The following is a 26,021-nucleotide window of genomic DNA, read 5'->3' as shown; positions in this document are numbered from 1 at the left end:
ACGATAGTGAAATCCCAATTTTAACAGCACTCCTATGTTTGCTCTGCCTTTCGCTATCACAAAGAAAGATGTTGTATCATAATTCCTATGCGAACGCATTCAAATTTGGGGAAGATACAAAAGTAACACATCATAAGGCAAAGATGTCACTAACATACAAAAAAATGAGGAGGAAGCAAACAAGGCACAGAAATGCCGAAGCCAAGAGAAACTGGGATTTTCCCTAATCACCACAAATGAACAAAAACCATGGCGTGTCACTGCTGGGCCACAGAACAACCATGAAGAATGGGGGAGGAGATGGGGAGGCCACGCCATTTCCTCTCAGTTACTTTCACAGACAAGGGGGTTAAAGGGGTGCTCAGACCCTTAGCATGCCATAAGGTGACCAGGCATCCTGATTTTAACAATTTGTCTGGCGTCCCGCAGCGTTTTAAAAAAGTCCAAATTTTTTGAAAAATCGGCACTTTCTTAAAACGCCGAGGGACAAATTGTTAAAAATCGGGACTGTCCCACCAAATGCGGGATGTCTCGTCACCTTATTAGCACCTGAAGTGAGGCAGATGCTGGCACTCAGGAAGAAGGACTGCTCTTCACACACACCTAGCCACAGGCCACGGAGGTGAGCAGGCGCCCAATGCTGGCCCCTGTCCTCGCATTTGCTAATGTGCTGAGAGATTGCCTTCCATCATTAGCAATTCCGCCCCTAGACTTTGCAGGGACAAATGTCATCTTTCTAGACCCTGTGCTCCCTCCACCCACCAGGCCTGGGGGCTTCTCTCTGTGTCTCCCTGTTGGATCACAGGCCAACCTCCCATAAACATTAAACAAACAATGGCGGTTTTCAGCATCAATAATTGCTTAATTTAAATGACAGCTCCACATCCATTGCAATGGCCTCAGGGCTACCCAGGCACTGTGTGTCCATTTATCACATCCACATAAATGGCTATAAGTGGCCCGGTGGGGTTTCTTGATGAGACAGAAAGGCAATCCCACAAGGTATTGTGTGCTGTGGGCTCAGCTAAAGAAATGGGATTTTTGTTACCATCCCCAGGCTCTGCTGCAGTGAGGAACTATTGGAGTGACTTTGAGAACAGAGCTTAGCTCTGAACCTGACCTTGGAGCAGTGAGAGGGGAGGCAGGTCCAGTGCTGAGGCATGATGGAAAGGGAGAGAAAAAACAAGGGTTCTCTTCCCGTTCTCTCCTCTGAGACCCTCTTTTGTCTTTTCTCCAGCTCAGGGTCTAAACACAAGCCAGGCTCCCTCCAGTGCTGTTTGCCACTCAGAAATTCAGAAACACACACACAAGCTTACAGAAAACCTTACACCAATATATGAATAAATGGCTCCACTTCCCACCCCCAACCCCCTTTGCAAAAGTGACAATAAGAAACCTGGGTTCAGATAAGGCAAATCTATTAATTGGGGGCTTAGTAGCATGGTTTAGTTGTTAATCAAAACCATATTTGATTTTCCAAGCAAACTTTTGACTACCAAACTGTGACATATTAAAATTGCAGAACACATTTTAATAGCACATGGGTTAGTGGATGAAGAAAAGCAATTATGGGGTAAAATAAAAATCTGTATCACTAAGTGCCTGACGCCAGAGGACAGCCGACGTCTAGACGAGGGAACGGGCTGGCTCAGTGTTTAACAAAACTGTCCCACATAGTGTGTATACTTACTTCTAATCTGCTTGACAATGGGTTTTAAGAGATCCAGCCACACCTACAAAAGGAAAAAAGAACAGATTGAGACACAGATTCTCAATGAACAAGTGTATTTTGAGTCTTTCCTGTGGAACTGTTTAAAATAAAAAAATTTTTGTGTACCGGAGGCTGTCCCTCTTTTCTCCAGGATTCCATATCTGACATCAACCACCATGTTCTCAGGACAGATCTGAATTTGCTAGCATTATCCCTAAGCTTCACTTAAGTTCTCTCCCAGACTCAGTGAACTAAAAACTTTTCTACTCTCACTTGTACTTTGGTCACAGTGAGCGAGTCAGCAAATATCTTTTTTTTTAAATATATTTTTTATTGATTTTTCACAGAGAGGAAGAGAGAGGGATAGAGAATTAGAAACATCGATGAGAGAGAATCATCGATCAGTTGTCTCTTGCACACCTCCCACTGGGGATGTGCCCGCAACCAAGGTATTATACATGCCCTTGCCCGGAATCGAACCCGGGACCTTTCATTCCGCAGGCTGATGCTCTATCCACTGAGCCAAACCAGTCCCAGCGAGTCAGCAAATATTAATGTATGACTGCATGTCTGGCTGCAAGCTCCTTAGTGAAACAAAACACATGTGTGCGCGTATGAACTCATCGGAAAGAGGCTGGCTATCTATAGCATGTCGCCTGGGCATCAAGTGCTATCCAGAAGCTATTCGCCTCTCAGAACGAGGCCAGAAGGACTCCTGTTACCCAGAGAGAAACCTGAGCTGTGAGGAGGTTCAATAACTTGTCCCCGGCCTCTCCACTCTGCAGCGGCGGAGCCAGGGCGGAGAGAGGCCTGTCCGACTTCAAAGCCCAGACTTTTCACACGGACTCGCCTTGGCAAGCGGTTTGAGTGGCAACATTTCCGAGAGGCTGAGAGCAGAGGTGGTGGTGTTTCCAGAAGGCAGAATATCAAGAACTATTGAAAGGTAAAATAAGATGACAACTAGGCTATCTGATGGCCAGTTGATGGGTCTGAAAGTACAATGGGCGGTGAAGAGGCAGGAAGGACGAAGAGATTTTCCTTTTGAAGAGATCTTTTTTCAATGACAGTTTACTCCCAAAATTATTTTGTATTGATTTCAGGTGTACAGTAGAGTGGCTAGACAATCACATACTTTATAAAGTGTTCCCTCTCGATATTTCCAGTCTCCATCTGGCACCATTCACTTATTGCAATATTATTGACAATAGTCCCTAGGCTGTACTCTACGCCCCCATGACTATTTTGTAACTATCAATTTGTACTTTTTACTGACGAAGGGCTTTTTCAAGAAGCTCAGCTATGGAGGAGGAGGAAGACAGGAGACTAGGAGTACAGAGCGTTAAAAAAAAAAAAATCAAAATAAGGGCATTGTGTTATTTGCTCATTTTAAAAAATATATTTATTTTATTGATTTTTTTAACAGAGAGGAAAAGAGAGAGCTAGAAACGTCGATGAGAGAGAAATATCAGCCACTGCCTCTTGCACACCCCTTACTGGGGATGTGCCCGCAATCAATGTACATGCCCTTGACCGGAATTGAACCTGGGACCTTTCAGTCTGCAGACAGACGCTCTACCACTGAGCCAAACCGGCTTCGGCTATTTGCTCATTTTTAATAGGAAGGCCCTGGGTGCTTTCAAAAGAGGGGAGGGCTGAAACTGGTTTGGCTCAGTGGATAGAGCGTCGGCCTGTGGACTGAAAGGTCCTGGGTTTGATTCCGGTCAAGGGAATGTACCTTGGTTGTGGGCACACCCCCAGTAGGGGGTGTGCAAGAGGCAGCTGATCGATGATTCTCTCATTGACGTTTCTAACTCTCTGTCCCTCTCTCTTCCTCTCTGTAAAAAATATTAAAAAAAAAAAAAAAAAAAAAAAAAGAGGGGAGGGATCGAGACTATGAGCAACAAGAGATAACCAACGTCCTGAGGGACCTGAAATGACGTGAGAAGGTAGCTCTGAAAACAGAGGGCAAGGGCGTGAGTTAGAAAGAAAAGCTCTTCCATTGCAGGGAGAGAGAAAGACAGAAAAGCGAATGGCCAATGCAGTTTACATCTCTGTGCTGGGAGGATAAGAAAGTTCCTTTTTTCTTTTTTAAATATATTTTTATTGATTTTTTACAGAGAGGAAGAGAGGGATAGAGAGTTAGAAACATCAATGAGAGAGAAACATTGGTCAGCTGCCTCCTGCACACCCACCCCTGGGGATGTGCCCGCAACCAAGGTTCATGCCCTTGACCGGAATCGAACCTGGGACTCTTCAGTCCACAGGCCGATGCTCTATCCACTGAGCCAAACTGGTTTCAGCAGAAAGTTCCTTTCTTTAGCCTTCTGTTTCCCCTGTAAAATCTGAGAGCGGGTGGACTGAGGAAGTGGTGAAGTGATGTATTATAGCATGAGACACTGAGTTAACCAGGGGATTCCGGTGGGATTCCCAGGGCTGCGGAGCGCCCACTCCTGACCTGCCACCCCGAGCTCCTTCGGCCTTCACGGCCGCCTCGGGAGAAGCATCTCTGAGGCCTTTCGCCATCGCCGACTCTGCCACAGAATTGGCCTCAACGCTGCAAACCGTTCAGGACAAAACAACTGTGCTCTGGCAGCACAGTTGCCAATTTTACAAACTGTTTTAAAACATCTCTTCTGTTTTTGGCATTTCTGCGGGAAGCATCGAATACAAGCACCGAGGTGAGCCAACTGAGCATGTGGTTTTGGAACATGTCGGTCTAGAAACATCAGCCTGCCCCCAAATTAGCCCACTTGGTCGAGCTCTGCAGCCATGATGCCCCAGGGCACCCATCACATCACAGCTGGCCTGGGTGAGAACAAGGAGCCCCGAGAACCTATCCCGTCGCCAGTCAGATGGGACAGTTGCAGAGCGGAGAGAGAAGGTCATGCACACACAAGACTAAATCTCCTACCCCATGGGTGAGCTGGAAGGGGCTTCTCTTATTTCTAAGAAGAAAAATGGGGTTGATGCTTGACTAGCGTTAAAGCACTGTCGTTTGATAGATGGGGAGGGCTACTGGGAAGCCTCTGAATGGAATCAGATTACGTGAGACAAATCACTTGTTCACTAAGTGAAACAGAAACAAGCTTCCAAGGAGGTAAAAAGGTGACAAAGCACCCTGGTCTTCCCTTCCCTGCCCACAGATCGCTCGAGGGTCACAGCTGTCATGATGGATCTCAAACCCCACCCTTCATCCTTTCAACCGAGCAACACATCCCTGCCCTCTCTAAGCCATGCCGCTGAGCATCAGAGCACAGCTGCACAGCCACAGGGATGTGCAGGGATCTGGCTAAAATGAATGAGCTTCTAGAAAGGCCACTCCCAGTGAAAGGCCACTCACCAAATCAAGGACACTTTCCCCACTGATGTGAAGGTCTGTGGGAGGAGTTTGCTAGGGCTGCCGCGGCAAAGTACCACAGACATAGTGCCTGCCACTTCCCCGGAGGCACAGGGCATTGAGGTTCAGTGTCTCCCGAGGCCTCTCCTTGGCTTACAGGTGGTTGCCTTCTGGCTATGTCCTCACACAGTCTTCCTTCCCTCTGTGAATGCCCGCGCCTGGCATTTCCCGGGTACCTCCAAATTTCTTCTTCAAATGGTGCCAGTCAGACAAGATGGGGGCCCACTCTAACAGCCTCGTTTTAACGTAATCACCCCTTCAAAGGCCCCGCCTTCAAGGACAGTCACATCCTGACATACTGGGCATTAGAGCGTCAACATACTTTTTTTTTGGGGGGGGGGGGTTGGGGGAGTGTCACAAGTCAGACTGTAAATGCTCTCTTCCACAATTTGATTTCAACTCAGCTTTCCAGCCCCAAGGTCCCCAGCTTGCATACATTGTATTCAGGCTCCCTCTCTTCCTCCCATCCCCTGTTAATGTCACTTTCCCTTTTGGAATGTGCTCTCTGCACCGAAGCACTGTTTGGGTGGGAAGAAATGGTTTAATGCCTAGGTATCAACGGCAAGGCAACATGAGTCATTACTCCCAAAGCTGTTCTCTTCTTTCCCTTGATAACTGTTTGCCCCTATTATTTTGATGAGTGACATTTTAGGTGGATTCTGTAGGTAACTGAAATATCTGAGGTATTTCGGAAAGAGTCCTATTTTTTTTTTTTCATAGTTTGCATTTATTTTTTATTTTTATTTTTTTAAAATAAATTTTTATTGTTCATATTATTACAAATGTTCCTTTCCCCCCCTTCTCACCCCACCCTCTGCCCTTTCCCCACCACCCATTGTCCTCATCCATAGGTGCACAGTTTATGTTCAGTCTCTTCCCACATCCCCCTCTCCCCTTTTTCCCAAGAATAAACAGTTCACTCCCCTTCCATACCTCTGATTCTATTATATTCAACAGTTAATATTGTTCCTCAGATTTTTTTTTTTTTAGTTTCCTTGGTTTTTAGATTCACTTGTTGATAATTACGTATTTGTTGTTCATAATTTTTGTCTTTATTTACTTTCTCTTCTGAAAGAACCCCCTTCAGCAATTCATATAATTCTGGTTTGGTGGTGATGAACTCCTTTAGCTTTTTTTTATTAGTGAAGCTTTTTATCTGACCTTCGATTCTGAGTGATAGCTTTGCTGGATAGATTATCTTTGGCTGTAGGTTCTTACTATTCATCACCTTGAATATTTCTTGCCATTCCCGTCTGGCCTGCATTGTTTCTTTTGAGAAATCAGCTGACAATCGTATAGGAGCTCCTTTATAGGTAACTACTTGCTTAGCTCTTGCTGCTTTTAATATTCTCTCTTTGTCTTTTGCTCTTGGAATCTTAATTATGATTTGTCTTGGTGTGGTCCTCTTTGGATTCCTTTTGTTTGGAGTTCTGTGCGCTTCCTGGACTTGTAAGTCTAATTCTTTCATTAGGTGGGGGAAGTTTTCTGTCACTATTTCTTTCAGTATGTTTTTTATATCTTGCTCTCTCTCATCTTCTGGGACCCCCATAATTCTGATGTTGGTTCGCTTGAAGTTGTCCCAGAGGTTTCTTACATTATCTTCAACTTTCTGGATTCTCTGGCCTTCTTGCGTCTGCGGAGGAGTGTCTTCTGGCTCTTTATGTTCCAAATCTTTGACTTGATTCTTGCGATCTTCCATTCTGTTTTTAGGACTCCATAAAATATTTTTTATTTCAGACAATGTATTCTTTATTTCTTGCTGATCCCTTATTATTTCTAGTTGATCCCTTTTCATATCCTCATAGGTCTTGTTTATTTTATCGGCCTTTTCTAGGAGATTCTTGAACAACCTTATAAGTGTGGTTTTGAACTTTATATCCAGTTGCTTTTTGTCCTCCATTTCTTTCATTTGTGATCTATTTGGTTTAGGCATTTTCGAAGGCAGCTTTCCTGATGGGGCGGGGTTTCAGGGTGGAGCCTACAGCCTTGGCTTCCGTCAGCCCCGCCCTATGCGACTCCTGAGACTCAGGGTCCTTCAGTACTTGTTGTGAGCGCCTCTGAGAGAAAGGTGCCCTCGATTTTCGCCTGCTACCAAACAGTCTATGCTCTCCCGAAATGAGCCCGGTATTGGGGTTCAGTTCAGTTGGAAGTGGAGTTAGAGGTGGCGTTCAGAGCAGTCTGGAGCCCCTGTCTCCTTCCCGCCAGGTCAATCCTGCAGCACAGCCGACTGTCCCTTCTCTGCACGCAGTGTGCGGGCCTCCGGGACCTCCTTTCGCCGCTTCCCCGGAGTCCCGCCTTACAGCCCGGCTCCCTATGGATGAGCCTGGGTCCCCGGAGTCTGGCCTAGAACTGGGGTTCAGAGCAGTTGGAACTGGGGCCCAGCACAGTCGGAGCTTTTATCTCCTTCCCGCTAGGGAACGCCAGCCAGGCACTCAGCCGCCCTCCTCTCCGGCTCCGTCCTCTCCACGCGTGCCGCGTGTCTCCGTACCTCAGGCTTTTACAGCTCCTCTGCGCTTCCTTCTGGTTTTCTCCTTGCTTCTTGTTGTAGAATTTCCAGTCAGTCGACTTTCCTGTAGTTCTGGGTAATGTCCATTTTATATTTTAGTTGTATTTTATTGAAATTGTTGTGTGCGGCTGCGGCTAGGTGCCTACCTGAGCAGCCATCTTGGATTCTCCTCTCAATACTCAATAACTTTTAGAGAAATACAAAACTATGAAGCACTCAACAATATAAAATTCACAATATCTGACATCCAATAAAGTGACTCAGTTGGTTGGGACATTGTCCTGTGCACCGAAAGGTTGTTGGTTCAATTCCCGGTCAGGGCACATACCTGGGTTATGGGTTTGACCCGTGGTTGGGGAGCCAGCCTATCGATGTTTCCTCTCACATCAGTGTCTGTCTGTCTGTCTGTCTGTCTCTCTCTCTCTGCCCCCCCCACCCCCCCTCCTAAGCATGTATCCCTCCAGAATTCATATGCTGAAGTCCTAATCCCAAGGTGACTGTGTCTGGAGATAGGGTCTTTAAAAAATAATTAAGGTTAACTAAGGGCATTGGGATGGGTCCCTGATCCAATAGGATTGTGCCTTTATTAAGAAGACGAAAATCTCCCTCAACCCCCACATGTGAGGACAAAGTAAGAAGGTGGCCATATGAAAGTCAGGACGGGGCTCATCCCCAGAATCTGACCAGGCTGGTACCCTGATCTCTGACTTCCAGTCTCCAATACTGTGAGAAAGAAATGTCTTCTGTTCAAGCCACCCAGCCTATGGTATTTTATTATGGCAGTCCAGCTAAGACTCCTACCAATGGCAAACTTTTCTTCTGGCATGGAGAAGAATATATAATCAACAAAAAGATGCCAACCTTCTTCCTGAGCTTTACCAATACGTACTGATTAAAAATTAGAACTGTTTTTATCAAGTCACTAAGCAAGGTAGCTTTCATAAAAGAATAGCAGGCCAGCACCACTGGTTTCTGAATGGCAAGCATAAAACACAACGGATAACTGAGTGCCTACTATGTACCAGAAATCCTGCTGAACTCACGATTGTAAAGTACCAGTGTTAATTCTTAAGGTAACCTTGTACAACTGTCATTTATTAACCCCAGAAGTTCAGAATCTACCCAGGGGCTAAACAACAGAGCAAAATGTTTACATGGAGACTTATAGGCCACAAGGCAGAGCTTTTCCCACTATCTTCCACAGGCTAAGGAGATAAATTTTAACCCTTTGCACTCCGCTGTCCCCTCTCAGGGGACATCGGAATTCTAGCATATCATTCGGATGTCCCCTCTCAGGGGGGACATTGCAGTTAATTAGTGATTACGGGGAATTGAGTTAATTCAATGCACGTGTCGGCCGCAAAGTAGCGTCGAGTAGCTGGTAGCCAATGTCCAGAATGGTTCGGAGTGCAAAGGGTTAATCCTACACCCATCTCAGCAGCCATTTGAGTTGGAGGAAGGTAGCCCCGGGTGGCAGAGAGCGCTTACACTGACTGAGGCAGGCTCACGTGTGCATCCTGGTTATCATCCTGGGTGTCCAGTTCCTTGTTAAGTAGTGGGCAAGTGACCTGTCTGATTGTGCTCACTTTGAAATGTGAGCGATAAAATACCTACTTCGGGCTAAGTGAAATAAGCCAGTCAGTGAAAGATAAATACCACATGATCTCACTCGTTTGTGGAATATAAAGAACATTATAAACTGTTGAATAAAAATAGAGGCAAAGAAGCATCTAACAGACTGTCAAACTACAGCAGGAAGGCAGGGGAGGGTTGGGGGGCTAAGAGATCAACCGAAGGACTTGTATGTATGCATATAAGCATAACCAATGGACACAAGGCACTGGGGAGAGGGGAGAGAGGGCAAGTGGGAGGGAAGGGTGAATAGGGGAGGGAGGAGACATATGTACTACTATTTGTAATACCTTAAACAATAAAAATTTTTAAAAAGTAAATAAAAATAAACATGCAGTTTCGACCTGCCCGCCCCCCCCCCCCCCCCAAAAAAAATGCAAGTTGTGAAGTTACAAATAAAATAAACCTTCTGAGAAGTCAGATATGATCTGGGTAGCAGCAATAAACGTATCCATTTAAAGATGGCAACAGTTAAAAAAACAACAACAAAAAAAAAACTACCTCGCAGAAATATAAAGCAGAGATTGGCAAACTGATACCATGAGCCCAATCCAGCCTACCACGTGCTTTGATACAGCCTATAAAAACCCTATAAAATTCAAACATCCATGCCCATAAGTAAACTTTTATTAGAACACAACCACACTCATTTGTTTAGATTCTGTCTGTGGCTGCTTTGTGCTGCAGTGGCAGAGCTGGATAGTTGCCATAGAAACAGTATCACCTGCAAAGCCTGACATATTTACTTCCTGGCTCCTTTTGCAGATGCCTAATATGAAGGTGAAATGAGATATATTTAGGTTTATGGCAGAGTCCGCAGCACACAGAAGCTCAAGGACAGTTAGCTGCCTGAGTCCACCCCAGAGGCAACCTAATGTCTTTCTGGGCTTGTACCAGGCAGGTACCAATTAGCTGGCTTATTAAGTACAGGGTCTTGATTCCTAGGATCAATAGTGTTTCTACCATGGGAAGACCAATCAATTTTTTAAAAAGCTGATTAAAAAGACTTCTCTGCTCCTGCAGGGCAATCTCCTGGGGATGGCTGCCTGGGCTCAAGGGCAACAGCAGGCCAAGCTCGCATGTAAGTGCAGCAATCAGCTCCATCAACTGACAGGCCCGAACAAGTCTAGTTCAGGGTAGAGCATAATTGATTCCTTCCTAATTACCACCAGTGTATTTCCAATTTTGAGAAACACATCTCAGACCAGGGGAGAGCACTCAGGCCCCCTTTTAGCTTTTTAAAGCCTTATAATAAAAATTAGAGGCCCTATGCTTAAAATTCATGCATGGGGGAGGGAATGGTGGTGTCCCTCAGCCCAGCCTACACCCTCTCCAATCTGGGACATCCCTCTCACAATCCAGGACTGCTGGCTCCCAACTGCTTGCCTGCCTGCCTTCCTGATTGCCCCTAACCGCTTCTGCCTGCCAGCCTGATCACCCTCTAACCACTCCCATGCCAGCCTGACTGAGATCTAACTATTCCCCTGCCAGCCTGTTTGCCCCCAACTTCCCTCCTCTGCCAGCCTGGCCACCCCTAACTGCCCTCCTCTGCAGGCCTGGTGCCTCCCAACTGCCCACCCTTGCAGGCCTGGTCCCTCCCAACGGCCCTCCCCTGTTGGCCATCTTGTGGTAGCCATCTTGTGTCCACATGAGGGCAGGATCTTTGACCACATGGGGGCAGCCGTCTTGTGTGTAGGAGTGATGGTCAATCTGCATATTATTCTTTTATTAGATAGGGTAGAGGCCTGGAGCATGGGTGGGGGCCAGCTGGTTTGCCCTGAGGGGTGTCCCGGATCAGGGTGGGGATTCCCTTGGGGTGTGGGGCGGCCTGGGCGAGGGGCTTGTGGTGGCTTGCAGGCAGCCACACCCCCTGGTGACCCAAGCAGAGGTCCTGGTATAAGGAATTTATTTACCTTCTACAATTGAAACTTTGTAGCCTGGCGAAGAGCCAAGCCTCCTGCTTGCTCCATGGCCAGCAGCCATTTCTGTTTGGATTAATGTATCTTCTATAATTGAAACTTTGTAGCCTTAAGTGGAGGCTTAGGCAAGCGGAGGCAGAAAGCTTGGCTTCTTCCATTGCCTGGGAAACCCAAGCCTCCCTCCTGCTCTCTGTGGCTGTAACCATCTTGGTTGGGGTTAATTTGCATACTTGCTCTGATTGGCTGGTGGGCATGGCTGGTAGGTGTGGTGGAGTGATGGTTAATTTGAATATTACTCTTTTATTGGGTAGGATGCTCTGATGTGGCTACTTACATGATAAAAATGATGAGAAAAGGGGCAGAAGGCTGGGGTGGAATCAAGTTGCCTGAGTTTACCACGTAGGGACAAAGGTCCATAACCTTGTATGTCAGACTGTGGGGTTTCTCACACATCACACACAGATAAAGGGGCAAAAAGCGTTGTGACAGTCCACATTTGGACATTCTGAGGACAATCATGCCTCCTCTTATTTTGGCAGATACGTGAGTAGCCTCTTAAATAGAACTTGGCAGACATAACAGTATACAATGACAATCACAATGACGACACACACATGTCCACTGCGGCATTGTTCACAGTAATAGAAGGGCGGGAGCAACCTGAGTGTTCATCAACAGGTGACTGGATAAGTAAAATGTGGTGTAACTGTGCAATGCAATATTATTCAGCCTTGAAAAGCAAAGAAATTCTGTCATATGCTAATATGCGACAACATGATGAACATTGAAGGCATTATGCTGAGTGAAATAAGCCAGTCACAATAGGACAAAAACTATGTGATTCCACTGATGTGAGGTTCCTAGAGGAGCCAAATTCACAGCTTCAGCAAGTAGGATGGGGGCTGCCAGGGGCTAGGAGGAGGAGGAGAAGGAGGAAAGGGAAGTTGCTATTTAATGGGTATGGAGTGTCAGGTTTGCAAGATGAGTTCCAGAGATCTGTTGTACAACAATATGAATTTAGTCAATGCTCCTGTACTGTAGACTTAAACATAATTAAGATGGGCCCTGCCCCGTGGTGCTCAGTGGCTAGAGCGTTGGTCGGTCAGCACACTGATGGGTCACGGGTTCAATTCCCAGTCAAGGGCTTGTATCTGGGTCGTGGGTTCCATCCCGGTCCTTATTGAGGAGAGTGTGGGAGGCAACCAATTAATGTGTCTCTCTCACATTACTATTTCTCTCTCTCCCTCTCTCTTTTCTTCCCTCCTCCCTTTCTACTCTAAAAATCAATGGAAAAAAATTTTTCTGGTAAGGTTTAACAACAAAAATGGTTAAGATGGTAAATTTTATGTTACCTGTTTGTGAACACAATAAAAAATTGTGACAACAATAATATTCCCACAACTAACGCTTTCTGAACACTTTAATAGGCCCCAGGCATGTGCCAATAGATATCATGTTTGATCCTTTCCAAAGCCCCACAAGGTGGGCACTAAATCTCCGTTCTACCCACCTGCCCCACTCCCCCTGCTGCTGAGAGGCGGTGCGGTGATGTGAGGGCTGGCAGGCTGATCATAGAGTTGCTCTCATCTACCACTATAAGACCACCCAGCTAGAAAGCCCGCACTGACAGAATCTGGGAAGGAGACCAGAACTCTATGACACAAATCTTAAATTTTGAAGCTGCCTTACTGAGAGCAGAGGTAAAAATGCAGCTGGAGTTTATTGCTCTCACCAGGAGTGGCTCTTCCTCAGGTCATCCAATTAAGACTTAGCCCTGGCTTTTCCAAAATAGGTTCCTTAAAGCTAGCTCCTGGGTGCTTTACGGTCATTATTTCTGCTCCTGTGTGCTTTTTCCTCACTGCATTTCAGGGTAAACGTTTACTTTATATATGCATGAATACAGGTCACACACACATATATACAAAATGTACAGGTTATAAGTGTACAGATTATTGAATTTGTACAGACTGATTGCACACATAGAACCAGCATCGAGGTCAAGAAGCAGTGCTTGCCCGGGACCCCGGGGCGCTTCATGTACCCTTCTGCAGTCTCTTACACCATCCACGTCCATTTGTCAAAACAACCAGTTTTAAATTTTATGAAATGAGATCTCAGGCTGGAATTTTGCTCTAGTCAGGAAGCAAAATATAGATATATGGTAAGCCTGGGATGGTGACTGAGAGAGCATGGCTGTAGTTAGACAGATTCAGTCTAGAATCCCAGCTCTAGCATTCCCTAGCTGTGTGCCTTTTGGGAACACGACTTAACCTCTTTAAGAAAAGGGATTTATAACTGGAATGAATAAAATATTATAAGCAAGCCCAGAGTTTATTACTCTCCAGAGCAGGTGTTGGCAAATTAGGGCTTTCTGTATTGTCAATAAAGTTCTATTGAAACTAAGTCACATTCTCTCATTGTTTCCTGTCTGTGGCTGCTTCTGTATTACAAGGGCAGATATGAATAGTTATGGCAGAGACCCTCTGGCTTGCAAAACCTCCATATGGTATTGACTAGCTGGCCCTTTACCAAGAACGTTTGCTGGTCGCTCCTTTAGAATGTGAGCCATGTACACTGTGGTACCACAGGGACTGGGATGGCCTGGCATGTGCCAACCACTCCTGTGGATGCTTTTTTTGCATTATACATGACAAACACTTTATCTTTATGTCATCACCACTGGTTTTTCTGAATTTGGCAGCTGAACGTATTCCCAAACAGTACTGGAAGGAAGCAGTGAAATTGTTACAATCAACCTTGATAAAATGAAAGAAGTCATCCCTGAAGATGCCCAGGGAGAGCAATAGGTTTGTAAATTCTAGTAAAAAGAAGCCCGCACAGATACAGCAGAAGGCACTGAGCTCGGAGTCAGAGGAACAAGACCAGAATCTGAGCTCTGCCATTAGCTAGTTGGCTGACCCAGATAGGGAACAGGTCTCAGAGTCTCAGTCCCCTCACCACTAATTCACAGTTTAGAAAGGCAACTCCAGCTGGGTCGGAACAGGGCACGACTAACCGAAAGAGCCGTTGGGACCCTGCGGTAATTCAGGCAGGGTTGTCAAAAGAAAATGAAATACCAGATCTTCAAGGGCTCTGAGAATCACTATTTTCACATAAAACAAGCTTATGAAACAATGTTCTATAGAACTTGCTACATCATATGATTATTATTTGTGTCCTCATCTGTCTTCCTGCACTTCCAATGGAGACCATTAACTACTTCTTGCGGTCACCATAGATCAAGTGTCTTCTACAGGACGAAGTGTAATGGCTGACACAGTGTAGGCACAACATCATTCTTAGATGAATTAATGAACCTGGAATTACATCCGGCCCCTCGGTGGTCATTTGCCACATCAGAAAAAGGACTGGGAGTCAGGGAAGCTTCAATGTAACATAAGCACTAGAAAATGGGCAAAGAGTATTTAGAGGTAGGAATACGTTAAGAAAACAAAATTTGTGTCCATTTCTAGGTACAAGACAGATTGACTCATTCACCACATCCCTCCTCTACTCCTTAGTAATTGTAGGTTCTTGGTCTTCAGCTGGGATCTCCTTCCTGAGCTCCAGGAGATATGCCTATGGGTACTGCCCACTGGACATCTCCAGGGGCGCCCACTCCTGTGTCCCCATGGGACTCGTGCCTTCACCTCTTCGTGGACATGGTCTCTCTGAGGCTTTGCCTCTCTAGGGACTGGTGCCACTGGCCACCCAAATGGCAAACTGGGAAAACCCATCAGCACTGAGCCCTCTTTCCCTCACACGCCATTCCATTCAATCATATCCCTAACCCCCCCCCCCAAAAAAAAAATCTCTTGAATTCACCTCCCTCACCCCCCTCTAGCCCTCCCTGTGATTCTCCCTCGGTCCAGTTTGCACCACCTCCCACCTGAGATGCTAGGAGCTCCTGACAGCTTTGCAGACCTCAGTCTTGTTCCTTTCCAATGTGGCCACATGGCTCACATCGTGTTCCCTTTAAAACGCAGACATAGTTTCCCAAACGCATTAGCTGGGGACAGACCGAACCCTGCAGACGCCAGCTGCGTGCGGCTACTGAGCACTTGGAATATGTCAAATACACACCAGACTCGAAAACTTAGTGCAAAAATGTGTAAAATATCTTATTTATAGTTTTGGCATTGATTACATGTTTAGGATATATTAAACTAAATAAACTTTTTAAAGTTACTTTTACTTTTTAAACCATTTTTAAACGTAACTATTAGAAAATCTGAAATGATGTATGTGGCTCACATTTCATTTGGACAGCAATGGAACAAAAAGTCCTTACCTTTCAAGTGCCCGCCTCTCCCCACCCCCACCCCCTCTCTCTCTCTTCACCAGAGCCCTCTCCCCCTCACTTCTACACTCCATCTGATTTGCAGGTTGCTGAATGGACCACCCAGTTTTGCAGTATCTGGGGCGATGTCCTGAACACAAATGTTGTTTGTTGTCCACACTGTCCAATGCCCCCTGGCTCCAGTGCAGCACCTGTCACCTGTCCTGTACCAGTCACTGAATAAACTTGGTGCCCTGCCTGGGTTATACAATCTCTGCATCTTACTAATACTGAATCTCCAACAAACATTCTAGGGACTCAGCAGGTAATTAATGAAAGAATGAACAGAAATGCTAACAATGAACGTATAGTCTAAAAGGATGTCTAATAAAAGACAGATTCAGATATAGCCTAAAAGGTGACATCAGTCAAAAGATAGATACCGGTACATATTAATATATTATATATATATATATATATATATATATATATATATATATATATATATATATATATATATCTATATACACACACACACACACACACACACATAAAATTCTCATTGAATTTGCTAATGCTGTGCTCACATTACTTTTAGAAAAAGATTAAAAATACTTTCTGGGTATTCTTCCTCTCTATATATGTCATATTGTTCTTTTACAACATAGCTTACTGTTATACACACACACACACACACACACCCCGTATTTTCTGGTGTATAAGACGACCCCCTAATTTTACAGTTAAAACATAGGTTTAAGCCTATATTCACTGTATAAGACTACCAGTGAATATAGGCTTAAACCTATGTTTTAACTGTAAAATTAAAAGAAAAGACTTCAAAGAAAAGACTTACTTTGCCGTCAAGATCTGCAGGTAATTTTTGTGCAATTTCAGTCTTTTGCTCCCGATTTTCGGTTGACTTTTTTTCGTTTCAAAAGTCGTCTTATACACCGGAAAATACAGGTACACACACACACACATAACATAGCGATATATTGTGTGTGTGTGTGTGTGTGTGTGTATATATATATATATATATATATATATATATATATATAAATAAAACAGTAAGCTATGTTGTAAAAGAACAATATGACATACAGGGTGGGCACAAGTAGGTTTATAGTCATTCACATGAAAATCCTATATAATAAAAGGCTAATATGCAAATTAACTAAACAGCAAAATGGGTTGCTATGATGCACACTGACCACCAGGGGGCAGACACTCAACACATGAGCTGCCCCCTAGTGGTCAGTGCACTCCCACAGGGGAAGCACCACTCAGCCAGAAGCTGGGCTCACAGGTGGCAAGCCCAGGGGTGGGGAGTGGGCCTAGGCTGTTAGTTGGACATTCCCCAAGGACTCCTGGGCTGCCAGAGGGACAACTGCCAACTTAGGCCTGATCCCCCAGGGAGTGGACCTAAGCTAGCAGGTGGACATCTCCCGAAGGCTCCCAGATTGCAAGAGGGTACAGGCCAGGCTGAGGGACATCAATTCCCCCCCCCCCCCCTGAGTGCACGAATTTTGTGCACTGGGCCTTTAATAATATATAACAATCAATAAATAATAATACAAGCTGGTAAATTATGGCATATGCATCCACTGGAATGGCATAAAACTATTTTTAAAAGGAGGAAATGAATTCTATGTCCTGAAAAGGAAAGATCTGTGATATGTTAATGGGGGACAGTAGACTTTGATCAGAAGAATACATAAGAAACTGGTAATGGTCCCGGAGGGAGAGATGAGGGAAAGAGTGAGAGGGAAATAGCCTTCATGTGTATTCTCTTTGAATTTGCTAATGCTGTGCACACATTACTTTCAGAAAGAGATTAAAAACGCTTTCTGGGTGTTTTTCCTCTGTATATTTCTGTATAGTCAAGAAAAGATCCTGATTACTCCCTTCTCCCAAGTCAAACAGATAATAAAATAGCAACATCAACATGGCATCCCCTACCGTGATCTTCTTGTGGTCAGGAAACTCAAGGCCAAAATAGTCACCCTCCACGAGGTTGAGGTGGTTGCACACCGCATCCAGCAACACTTTCCCCGGGGCTCTTTGCTGGGAAGAGAAACAAGAGGCGTTACTTCCTCCGACACAGGCAGGAGCACAGAGAGTCCCCAGACCCCGCTGCCAGCCACACACACAGTGTCCCGTTATTCACATCTTGCACTAGGGCAGTGATTTTCAACTGGTGTGCCGCCAGAATTTCTAAAACATGTTACTACCTGACCAGTTAATCAGGGGCACTCACCTCTTTTGCCTTACATGGTCAAATTAAAAAATGACAACCACAGCTGTCTGATGTCATGAATCAAAATTACACATATTTTTTGTCAGATTGGCAAAAAATGTAATTTTTTTGGTGTGCTGCAGAATATTAGTAATTAGTTTATGTTTACAAGATCAAAAGGCTGAAAGTTGCAGCATTAGTGGGATATATTTGCTATAATTATTGAGCCAACACTGACACATTACTATCACCTGAAATCCAGTTTCACTATTTGCGTTGCATAGTTCTGTGCAGTTTGACAAATGTGTAATATTATGGATCTACCTTAACAGTATCATCGTCCCAAAAATCCACTGTGCTCTATCCATTCAACCTTTATCTCCCTCCTCCTTAATCCATGGCAACCATTAAAATCTTTTTACTGTGTTTGTAGTTTTGCCTTTTTTAGATTGTCATATAGTTGGAATCAGATTGTCATATTTCGCTTGGCAATGTGTATTTAAGCTTCCTTTATATCTTTTCCTGCCTCGATAGCTTAATTTCTTTGAACCACTGAATAATATTCCATTGAATGGACCACAGTTTGTTTATTCATTCACCTGTTGAAGGACACTGTGGTTGCCCAAGTTTTTATAATTATGAATAAAGCTCCTATAATTGTGTGCAGGTTTTGTGTGGACACCAGTATTCAACTCAGGATCCCGCTGAAACCCTGCCGTGTACCTCTCTCCCCAAGAATATGGTAACATTTCAGGCTTTCTTCTCTTGGTTATTATAATACTCTGGGCATACTCTCATCTAGTCTACATCTAGACTACAGAACTACTGAAGGGAAAGGCCATATTTTATTAATCCTATATGCTTAAAGACCAACCAATTTTGTTAAAATGAATGAATAAGAAAATTAGGAAAAGTTACTCATTCCACAATATTATATAAATTAAAGAGCTATGAGTCTGTCTCTCTGATTAGGTTCTGAGTTATTTCTATTGTTATTGCCTAGCAAGGCATCTGACACTCTAGCAATGCCTGTTAAAACCAATGCTATGCATGTATTTTCTATACACTGAATCTATAAGCTAAGAGAATATGATGTATAAGGACCCATTTTCTACCCAAGAAGCTTAGAATCATATGCCTTGGTTTCTCTTCACTCTCTAGCAGACTTCTAGAGACCCACTAGTAAAACAGACCCAACTCCACCTCACAGATCAAACACTGAAAAAAATGTTTCAAAGACATGATCATCTCCAGTTACTGCTTTTCTAGTTTCACCTCCTCTCTGAGAAGAGCAGGGCATTCGAGGAACCAATGAGTAACCCAGGAGACCAGCAAGTCCATTTAGCCTGCCCCAGCGAGACCTGGGGAGCCATCAAAGATGCTTCAGCATCCAGCAATAAAGCACCTTCTTTAAAAAAAAATTATTGATTTCAGAGAAGGGAGAGGGAGAGAGAGATAGAAACATCAATGATGAGAGAGAATCATTAATGGGCTGTCTTTGCACACTCCACACTTGGGATCAAAACAGCAACCCAGACAGATGCCCTGACCGGGAATCGAACCATGATCTCCTGGTTCATTGGTCGACCCACTGAGTCACAAAGGCTGGGCCTTTCTTTTAAAACAGATGCCAATGTATGCTCCCATAATTCCTCATCATTGAAATCCAGAAGCTATTCACAGCTATGTAATGGCATGTAATATTCTTCATGGATAATTCCAAACTCTAAAGCCAGGCGTTAGCCTTTGAATGCCTGGTCAAAGGTTACTGGTAGAGTCATTTTACTTTTACCGATGGATGGCAGGAGCAACAGGTCATTGAATAGAACCCATTCTCTTCTATGAGTTATACCCATCCCCTGCTGCCCACATGCACCTGCATTTATCCAGTAGATTTAAGAGCCACAAGGATTACTGGTCACCAATCTTACTTTTCCTCTCTTTGGGACACACTGTGCCCTAACCAGGCATGCTGAGAGCACTTGGGGATTCTTCAGCCAAGCTAAAGCAGAGTCCTGGGTTCAAGTTCTCACTCCTGCCCCCAAAGAGCTACTTGAGTAACTGACACACAGTTTTTTGTTCTAGACCACATGTGTCAAACACAAGGCCCGCGGGCCAAATCCGTCCCGCCAGGCCTTGCAATGTGGCCTGCACCGCGCTGTCATCACTGCACTCTGCTGCGTTTCCATCACAATGACAGTTTATGACTGTTCAGTAAACCATTCAGCCCGCGATTTAGGCTGGATTTTAGATTTTGGCCCCTTCTCTGATTGAGTTCGACCCCCTATTCTAGACCCTCCTCTCTGCCTAGTAGAATCTGCAGGCATTCATAAGAACATTATAAACAAAGGCCCAGGCCTAAGAATTCGTGGAAGCATTCTTATATCATGTTGGTTAAAGAGAAGACCACAAGCCAGTGTCACAATATCCTTCTTCCTCACAATTCCTGACATTTCCTATTTGTTACAAAACAAACTACCAATTATCTGACCTGCTGGCAAGCACTCAACGCTTCCAAAGAATCCCTGGAAATAAGTGAATTTGAGAACTTCATCAGGAGACTTTACAATTCCACGCTGCAAGTCCAAACAAAAAAAAGAATCGATACACAATGGATGCTTTCAAAGACATGCTGTTCAACTAAGTGCCATATGGAGCCCACAGGCGAGGGGGGCTTCCCACCTGAACAGAGTCAGCAGAGCGTTGTGTGAATGTATCCGGCATAGATTGGTAAATAGATTGGAAATAGATGCCTGGAATCTAGTTGATAAATGATAGGAATTGGGTCTTAATTCTTAACAATTTCCTTAAAGTTGATGATGTTGTACAAATCCTTTGTGTGAAATGATTTCTCCATGATGCCAACATTTTTATATAGGGAGAAATGAATTTAGAGTTTGGATGATATTGTAGCTCCTAACCATCATCAATAAAACAGATGCCTGAATTTCCCTATGAATGTTGGTGATATTCGGGGTGTATCAGTAGGAAGAATTTATAAGAGTTAAATGCAACCACTCCATGACAACTTCATGGGTAAGTGGCTCTCAGCATTAACATCCCAATGTGCACCGGGCACAATGGTCGAAAATGCTCCCAGACATCACGATTCCAAAGCCCAGAGACCCAGTTCCCTTTGTTCTAGGAGCTGGGGTAGAGCTGCCTGGGAGTATCCATGTACAAGGCCTAAATTCTACCGAGAAAACATCTTGGAGGAGGGAGGAAAAGTTGCATCCTCATTCTTTGTGAAAAATGATCCCTCCACTTCTTCCTTTGGATTTTCTCCACCAGTCCAAATAACTTCACTTCTCTTCACTAGTCTCCAATGAATTTCTGAGCCTCACACTAAAAGTAGTTCTGCTCAGAACCATATCACAGAACATAAAATGACTATTGGTGGTGACCACACAACATTATGAATGCACTTAATGCCACTGAATTATATATTTAAAAATGACTGAAATGATGAATTGTGTTATGTCTATTTTGCCACAGTAAAAAAAAAAAAAAAAAAAGCAGAGGAAAGGGGGGAAAGGAACTGAGGAATAGGCTTCACATTATAATCAACTGAGGAGGGTCACTCACAATAAAATCTGCTTACTTCATGTTAGATCTTAAAACAATATTGAGGGGCTGGATCTGGCTCAAGCAGAGTGGCTGTAAAGAGGAGCTATCATGTGGGAAGAATGTGTGAACAGCCACACATATGCACTAATATTTCTCAGCACAAAGAGCTCTTCTATGTGTCTGGCAAAAAAAAGTCATAAACATTGGTGGACGTAACCACAAATTATACATTTGGTGTAGGCTCTGCACTGAAAACTGATGCTGAGGTTTAAAAGCTACCAATCCACTAGCCCCTTATTGCTAAAACAAACATGCAAGTCAGTCAATAAAACCTGAAAGGAGGGTTAAAGTGGCAATGGTATAGATTAAACTGGGAGAACAGATCCTGAGGAAAATTCAACTGTAAAGGGATTTTTTTCAAATAGTAACTTACTTTTAGACACACACACACACACACACACATTTATATTAAGGCTACATAAGCTGTCATATATAAGGAAGGAAACCTAATTATTTAGGCATCATTTGAAAACCTGCATTTGTTACCAATGGTTTAATATGAAAGGGATCTTATGACAAATGAATTAAAAACATTGTCCCTGCCAAAACCGGTTTGGCTCAGTGGACAGAGCGTCGGCCTGCGGACTGAAGGGTCCCGGGTTCAATTCTGGTCAAGGGCATGTACCTTGGTTGTGGGCACATCCCCAGTAGGGGGTGTGCAGGAGGCAGCTGATTGATGTTTCTCTCTCATCAATGTTTCTCAATGTTTCTAACTCTCTCTCTCCCTTCCTCCCTTCCTCTCTGTAAAAAATCAATAGAATATAATTTTTTAAAAATTGTCCCCAAGAGTTCGAACTGGGAGAGTGCAGGCCTTGAAGATTCCCCAGCCTTTAAGAAACTGTGGCCTCCACACACTGCCTGCCTTGGCTAACATATTTTCTAAGGGTACTCCTCACAGAAAAGAAGCCAGGTGGTAATAACGTGCTATGTTTTAGAGAGCAAACCAGAGTACAACTACATAGTGGAATGTTACCACCTTCTTCTCGTTGGCCACTTTTAATTATGCTCTAAAAGGCATTTGGATTTTAATCCAGTGGACAAATAAATTGGCTGACTTCAAACCGTTATGTCCCTTGGCTTTTCGCGCAACCTACAAAATTAAGTTTTAGGAGGAGGTTTGCATTCTTGGGGGAATGTCTGGCAAGTAAGCTCTGAATAATAAACAGTATGCACATTCACATGCAGCTCCAAGCTATTAAAAACCGAACCAAAGTTGCTTTAGTTTATGGTGCTCTTAAAATATGTCTGTGCCTTCGGGTAATTTCTGTCCCATAAAGTTTTATGGGAGAGTAGATCTTTTCCTCCTCTGAAAGAATAAAGACACACTTCTCCCTGGGTTGGGGGTGTCTTCTCCTCCCTCTCTAAGGGTCTGAAAAATGGTGCGTCCCACTGAAGACTGAGCTAAGGTTCTGCCTTCATGAAATACCTCATAGACACATCTATCAAGATGACCTTTGGCCAGGTTTATAAAATCTGCACCTGCACAAGTTTCAGAGAGCTCTGTTTTGGGATCAATATCGCCACGGCAACCAGGCCATGCTCTCACATCCAGCAGAAGGGAAAGGTGTCTCTCAAGGGCCTTGGCCCCCTTTCTGCCACCATTAAAGCTTATTGGAATATTGTTCGAATCCCCATCATTCACGAACCTTCAACACGTCTGATCTTAGGCCGCTATAACTGCAGATTTCCTCGGGCTCTCCGGCAGTGTGGAACCAGGTGAGTGGGAGTGTTAGTAACTACTACGGTGTGAGGCCCCTGGGGGACATTTATCAAGCACGTTGCCCTGTGCCGGTGCTTTGCTAGGTGCTGAGCTAGACGCTGAGGGAAGGACATCAATAAGGTAAGTGCCTCTTTCTGAGTTGGGGTGGAGACAAAGAAGCAGGCAAATTAGAATACATGGTAAGTGCTGTCAGAGGAGGGGGGTAGGTGAGGGAGTGAGCATTTGCTCCCTGGCATCTCTTCTTAGAAAAACACTAATCCTCTGGGACCAGGATCAGGGCTTCCCCTTATGACCTTACTTGACTTTGCTCCAAATCCAGCAAGTCTGGGGGATTAGGGCTAAGACCCTCTGAATTGGGGAGGGGGTGGGGACACAGTTCAGTCCACAGCACATGGAGTCATGAAAGGACTAGAAATATTATCTCCTTCCTAGGATCAATGAAAACTAAACAAAGCGATGACCCCAAAGTGTTTGGCAGAGTCTGGCACACAACACAAGTTCTCCATTATTGCAGCTGCTACTGTGATGGGGAACTGTTCGTTTACAGAACTCATGGCAGGCCAGTGGGTTGACAGTGAAGAGGAGGAGGTCCATTTCCCAGCCTCAGAGTCATGCCCCTGCATTGCCACAGAACGCAAAGCCTGGCTACCACATCTACATGCCGTGTGACCACGCTCCCAAGGCCAGCACCACACCTGGGCCGCTGCCTATTCTGCCCTAGAATGCTGCAGGAGGTGGCTCGGAGCAGCACTTCTCTGATTTACGACCTTGATAAGCCCCAGGTGCTGGGGTGGTGCCTGAGGATCTGAATTCCTAACAGGCTCCTAGATGCTGCTGGTGAGAAGCCGATACTTTAAATGGCAAGGTGAGATTGAAGTGATACAGCCTCGATCCAAGGAAGCCTGAGGAGTGATGGCTCCCACGAGAAGCTGCAAGGGGGCATTGGCCCTGACGATGCCTTGATTTTAGACTTGTATCCTCCAGAACTGCCGGGACAAAGCACTGATGCTCCACACTGTCCCTTTCAAATAAAGGGATTAAAACAAATGGATAACCCAAAGAACAGATTTGAGATAAAAATTCTGGCCTTCAAAATTCCTCTAATTTGACAACCAAATATATTCAACAAGGAGTGGACTAATTACGGGAGGCAATTCGTTTTTCCTGTTAAGAGGTGATCTCTTTTTAGTATTGTTGCTTTGGATGTGAATGATGCGCTATAACTGAAGCTCTTTTTACAAAATATTCTCTTTTGAGCCGCTTCCACAGGGTGAGGTAGAACGGGTGGGATCCAGGCTCAGCAGTCACACTGCTCACACGGCTTCTACGCCCTCTCTCTCCTCAGCTGTCCATCCAGGGCGTCACCTTCCCCGCCCCTCTGCACACAGTCAGGAGCTTTCAAGCAAGTAGAAGTTCAAGGAGAGTGCAATTTGAGAAATCTACAGGAACCCACCTATGTGTCTATAAAGCACATTATCTTGGCAATTTTAGCAGAAGGCCATTGCTAGACTTGACTCGATATAGCTGATGAAAAGAATGTTGGGCTTGTGACTCAATACGGCTGACTGAATATATGCAGCTTTTCTCCACAATACCCAGAAGCCTGCTGAAACTAACACTCAGATAATGAAAACAGGAGAAAAGGGATAAATTCAGAGAAAATGAAAGAAGAGACAGCAGGTGAGAAATTTCTCCCAAATTCTAGAAGACGACAGAGGAAAAAGCTGACATCTAATTACAGAAGACAGGAGAGAGAGTCAGCAACAGGAAGCAGCCAAATTACGCAGAACTCCCAGGAAATTCAGAAATGGGAGAGCCAGGTACTTTCGGTGATGCAGGGTGGAGTAAAAAACTTTTAAAGACACTGTAATTTGTATCCTCATATAGCTAGGAGTTTACAACTTAAAAATAAAACCCCAGAAGGTTATAACAAGGAACATTTGGATAACAAGAAAGAGCTGTTAGGAGTAAAAATAGCAGAGCAGAAAGAAAACTTGCACTAGGGGAGTTTAAAGATACAGTTGAAAGTTCCTAGAAACTAAGCCCGAGGACAAAGAGATGGCAACGAGGAGAGGACAGGAGACACTTAACGCCCAGTTCGACTTCCAACACTTGAACAATATGCCTTCTGCCCAGGAGACCCACAAAGGGAGGAAATGATGCAAGAATGACATAAGGATCATAAGGGTTTAACTTTTTAGATTGATAAAGGCCAGAGAGCCTGGCCGATGTATCGATAGTTCAGTGGCTGAACATTGACCAATGAACCAGGAGGTCACGATTCGATTCCTGGTCAGGACACATGCCCCAGTTTCGGGCTCCATCCCCAGTAGGGGGCGTGCAGAAGGCAGCCAATTGATGATTCTCTCATCATTGATGTTTCTAGCTCTCTCTCCCTCTCCCTTCCTCTCTGAAATAAAAATATATGTATTTAAAATATATATAATTAGCCTTAACCGGTTTGGCTCAGTGGACAGAGCATGGGCCTGGGGACTCAAGGGCCTCAGGTTCAATTCCGGTCAAGGGCATGTACCTTGGTTGTGGGCACATCCCCAATAGGGGGTGTGCAGGAGGCAGCTGATCGGTGTTTCTCTCTCATCGATGTTTCTAACCCTCTATTCCTCTCCTTTCCTCTCTGTAAAAAATCAATAAAATATATTTTAAAACTGAAAATAAAATATATATAATTAGAAATAAATCTTTAAAAGACAGAAGCGGAATAGTTGAAATGTGCGAGATGTTTCTTGTGTTGTGCGCCAAGCCGTTCAATAAGACATCACTAAGAACTCAAACTCTGGGGGCTGCCTTCTTGCCAGTCCCATGGCAGTCTGACCTTGGGCAAGTTACACTTTGGGCCTCAGTTTTCTCTTCTGTAGAGTGGGAATAATGGTTGAACCGTTTCACTGGGGTGTGGCGAGGGTTAAATGACAGAGCAGACACTGAGCTCTGAAGATGGCATCCAGCACTCAGTAAGCTCTACTGGGTATTAGC

At 44.5% G+C, this 26,021-nt stretch overlaps 1 protein-coding gene across 4 annotated transcripts in view; it reads right to left on the bottom strand.

Annotated features, from left to right (window-relative positions):
* FARP1 (FERM, ARH/RhoGEF and pleckstrin domain protein 1) overlaps window positions 1-26,021 on the bottom strand; it is a 282,854-nt gene that overhangs the window by 79,996 nt on the left and 176,837 nt on the right. For all 4 annotated transcript variants that reach the window (XM_045588750.1, XM_045588749.1, XM_036456564.2 and 1 more), the window contains 2 exons: window positions 17,407-17,511; window positions 1,691-1,733 (listed from right to left, as the gene is read on the bottom strand). In XM_045588750.1, the coding sequence (XP_045444706.1) occupies window positions 1,691-1,733; window positions 17,407-17,511 (148 nt within the window). The remainder of the gene's footprint in view (window positions 1-1,690; window positions 1,734-17,406; window positions 17,512-26,021) is intronic.

The sequence above is a fragment of the Pipistrellus kuhlii genome, unplaced genomic scaffold (genome assembly GCF_014108245.1).
Source record: "Pipistrellus kuhlii isolate mPipKuh1 unplaced genomic scaffold, mPipKuh1.p scaffold_m20_p_3, whole genome shotgun sequence".
Classification (NCBI taxonomy): Eukaryota; Metazoa; Chordata; class Mammalia; order Chiroptera; family Vespertilionidae; genus Pipistrellus; species Pipistrellus kuhlii.
The sequence above is the reverse complement of the archived record's forward strand: the minus strand, read 5'-3'. Positions and strand labels throughout refer to the sequence as shown.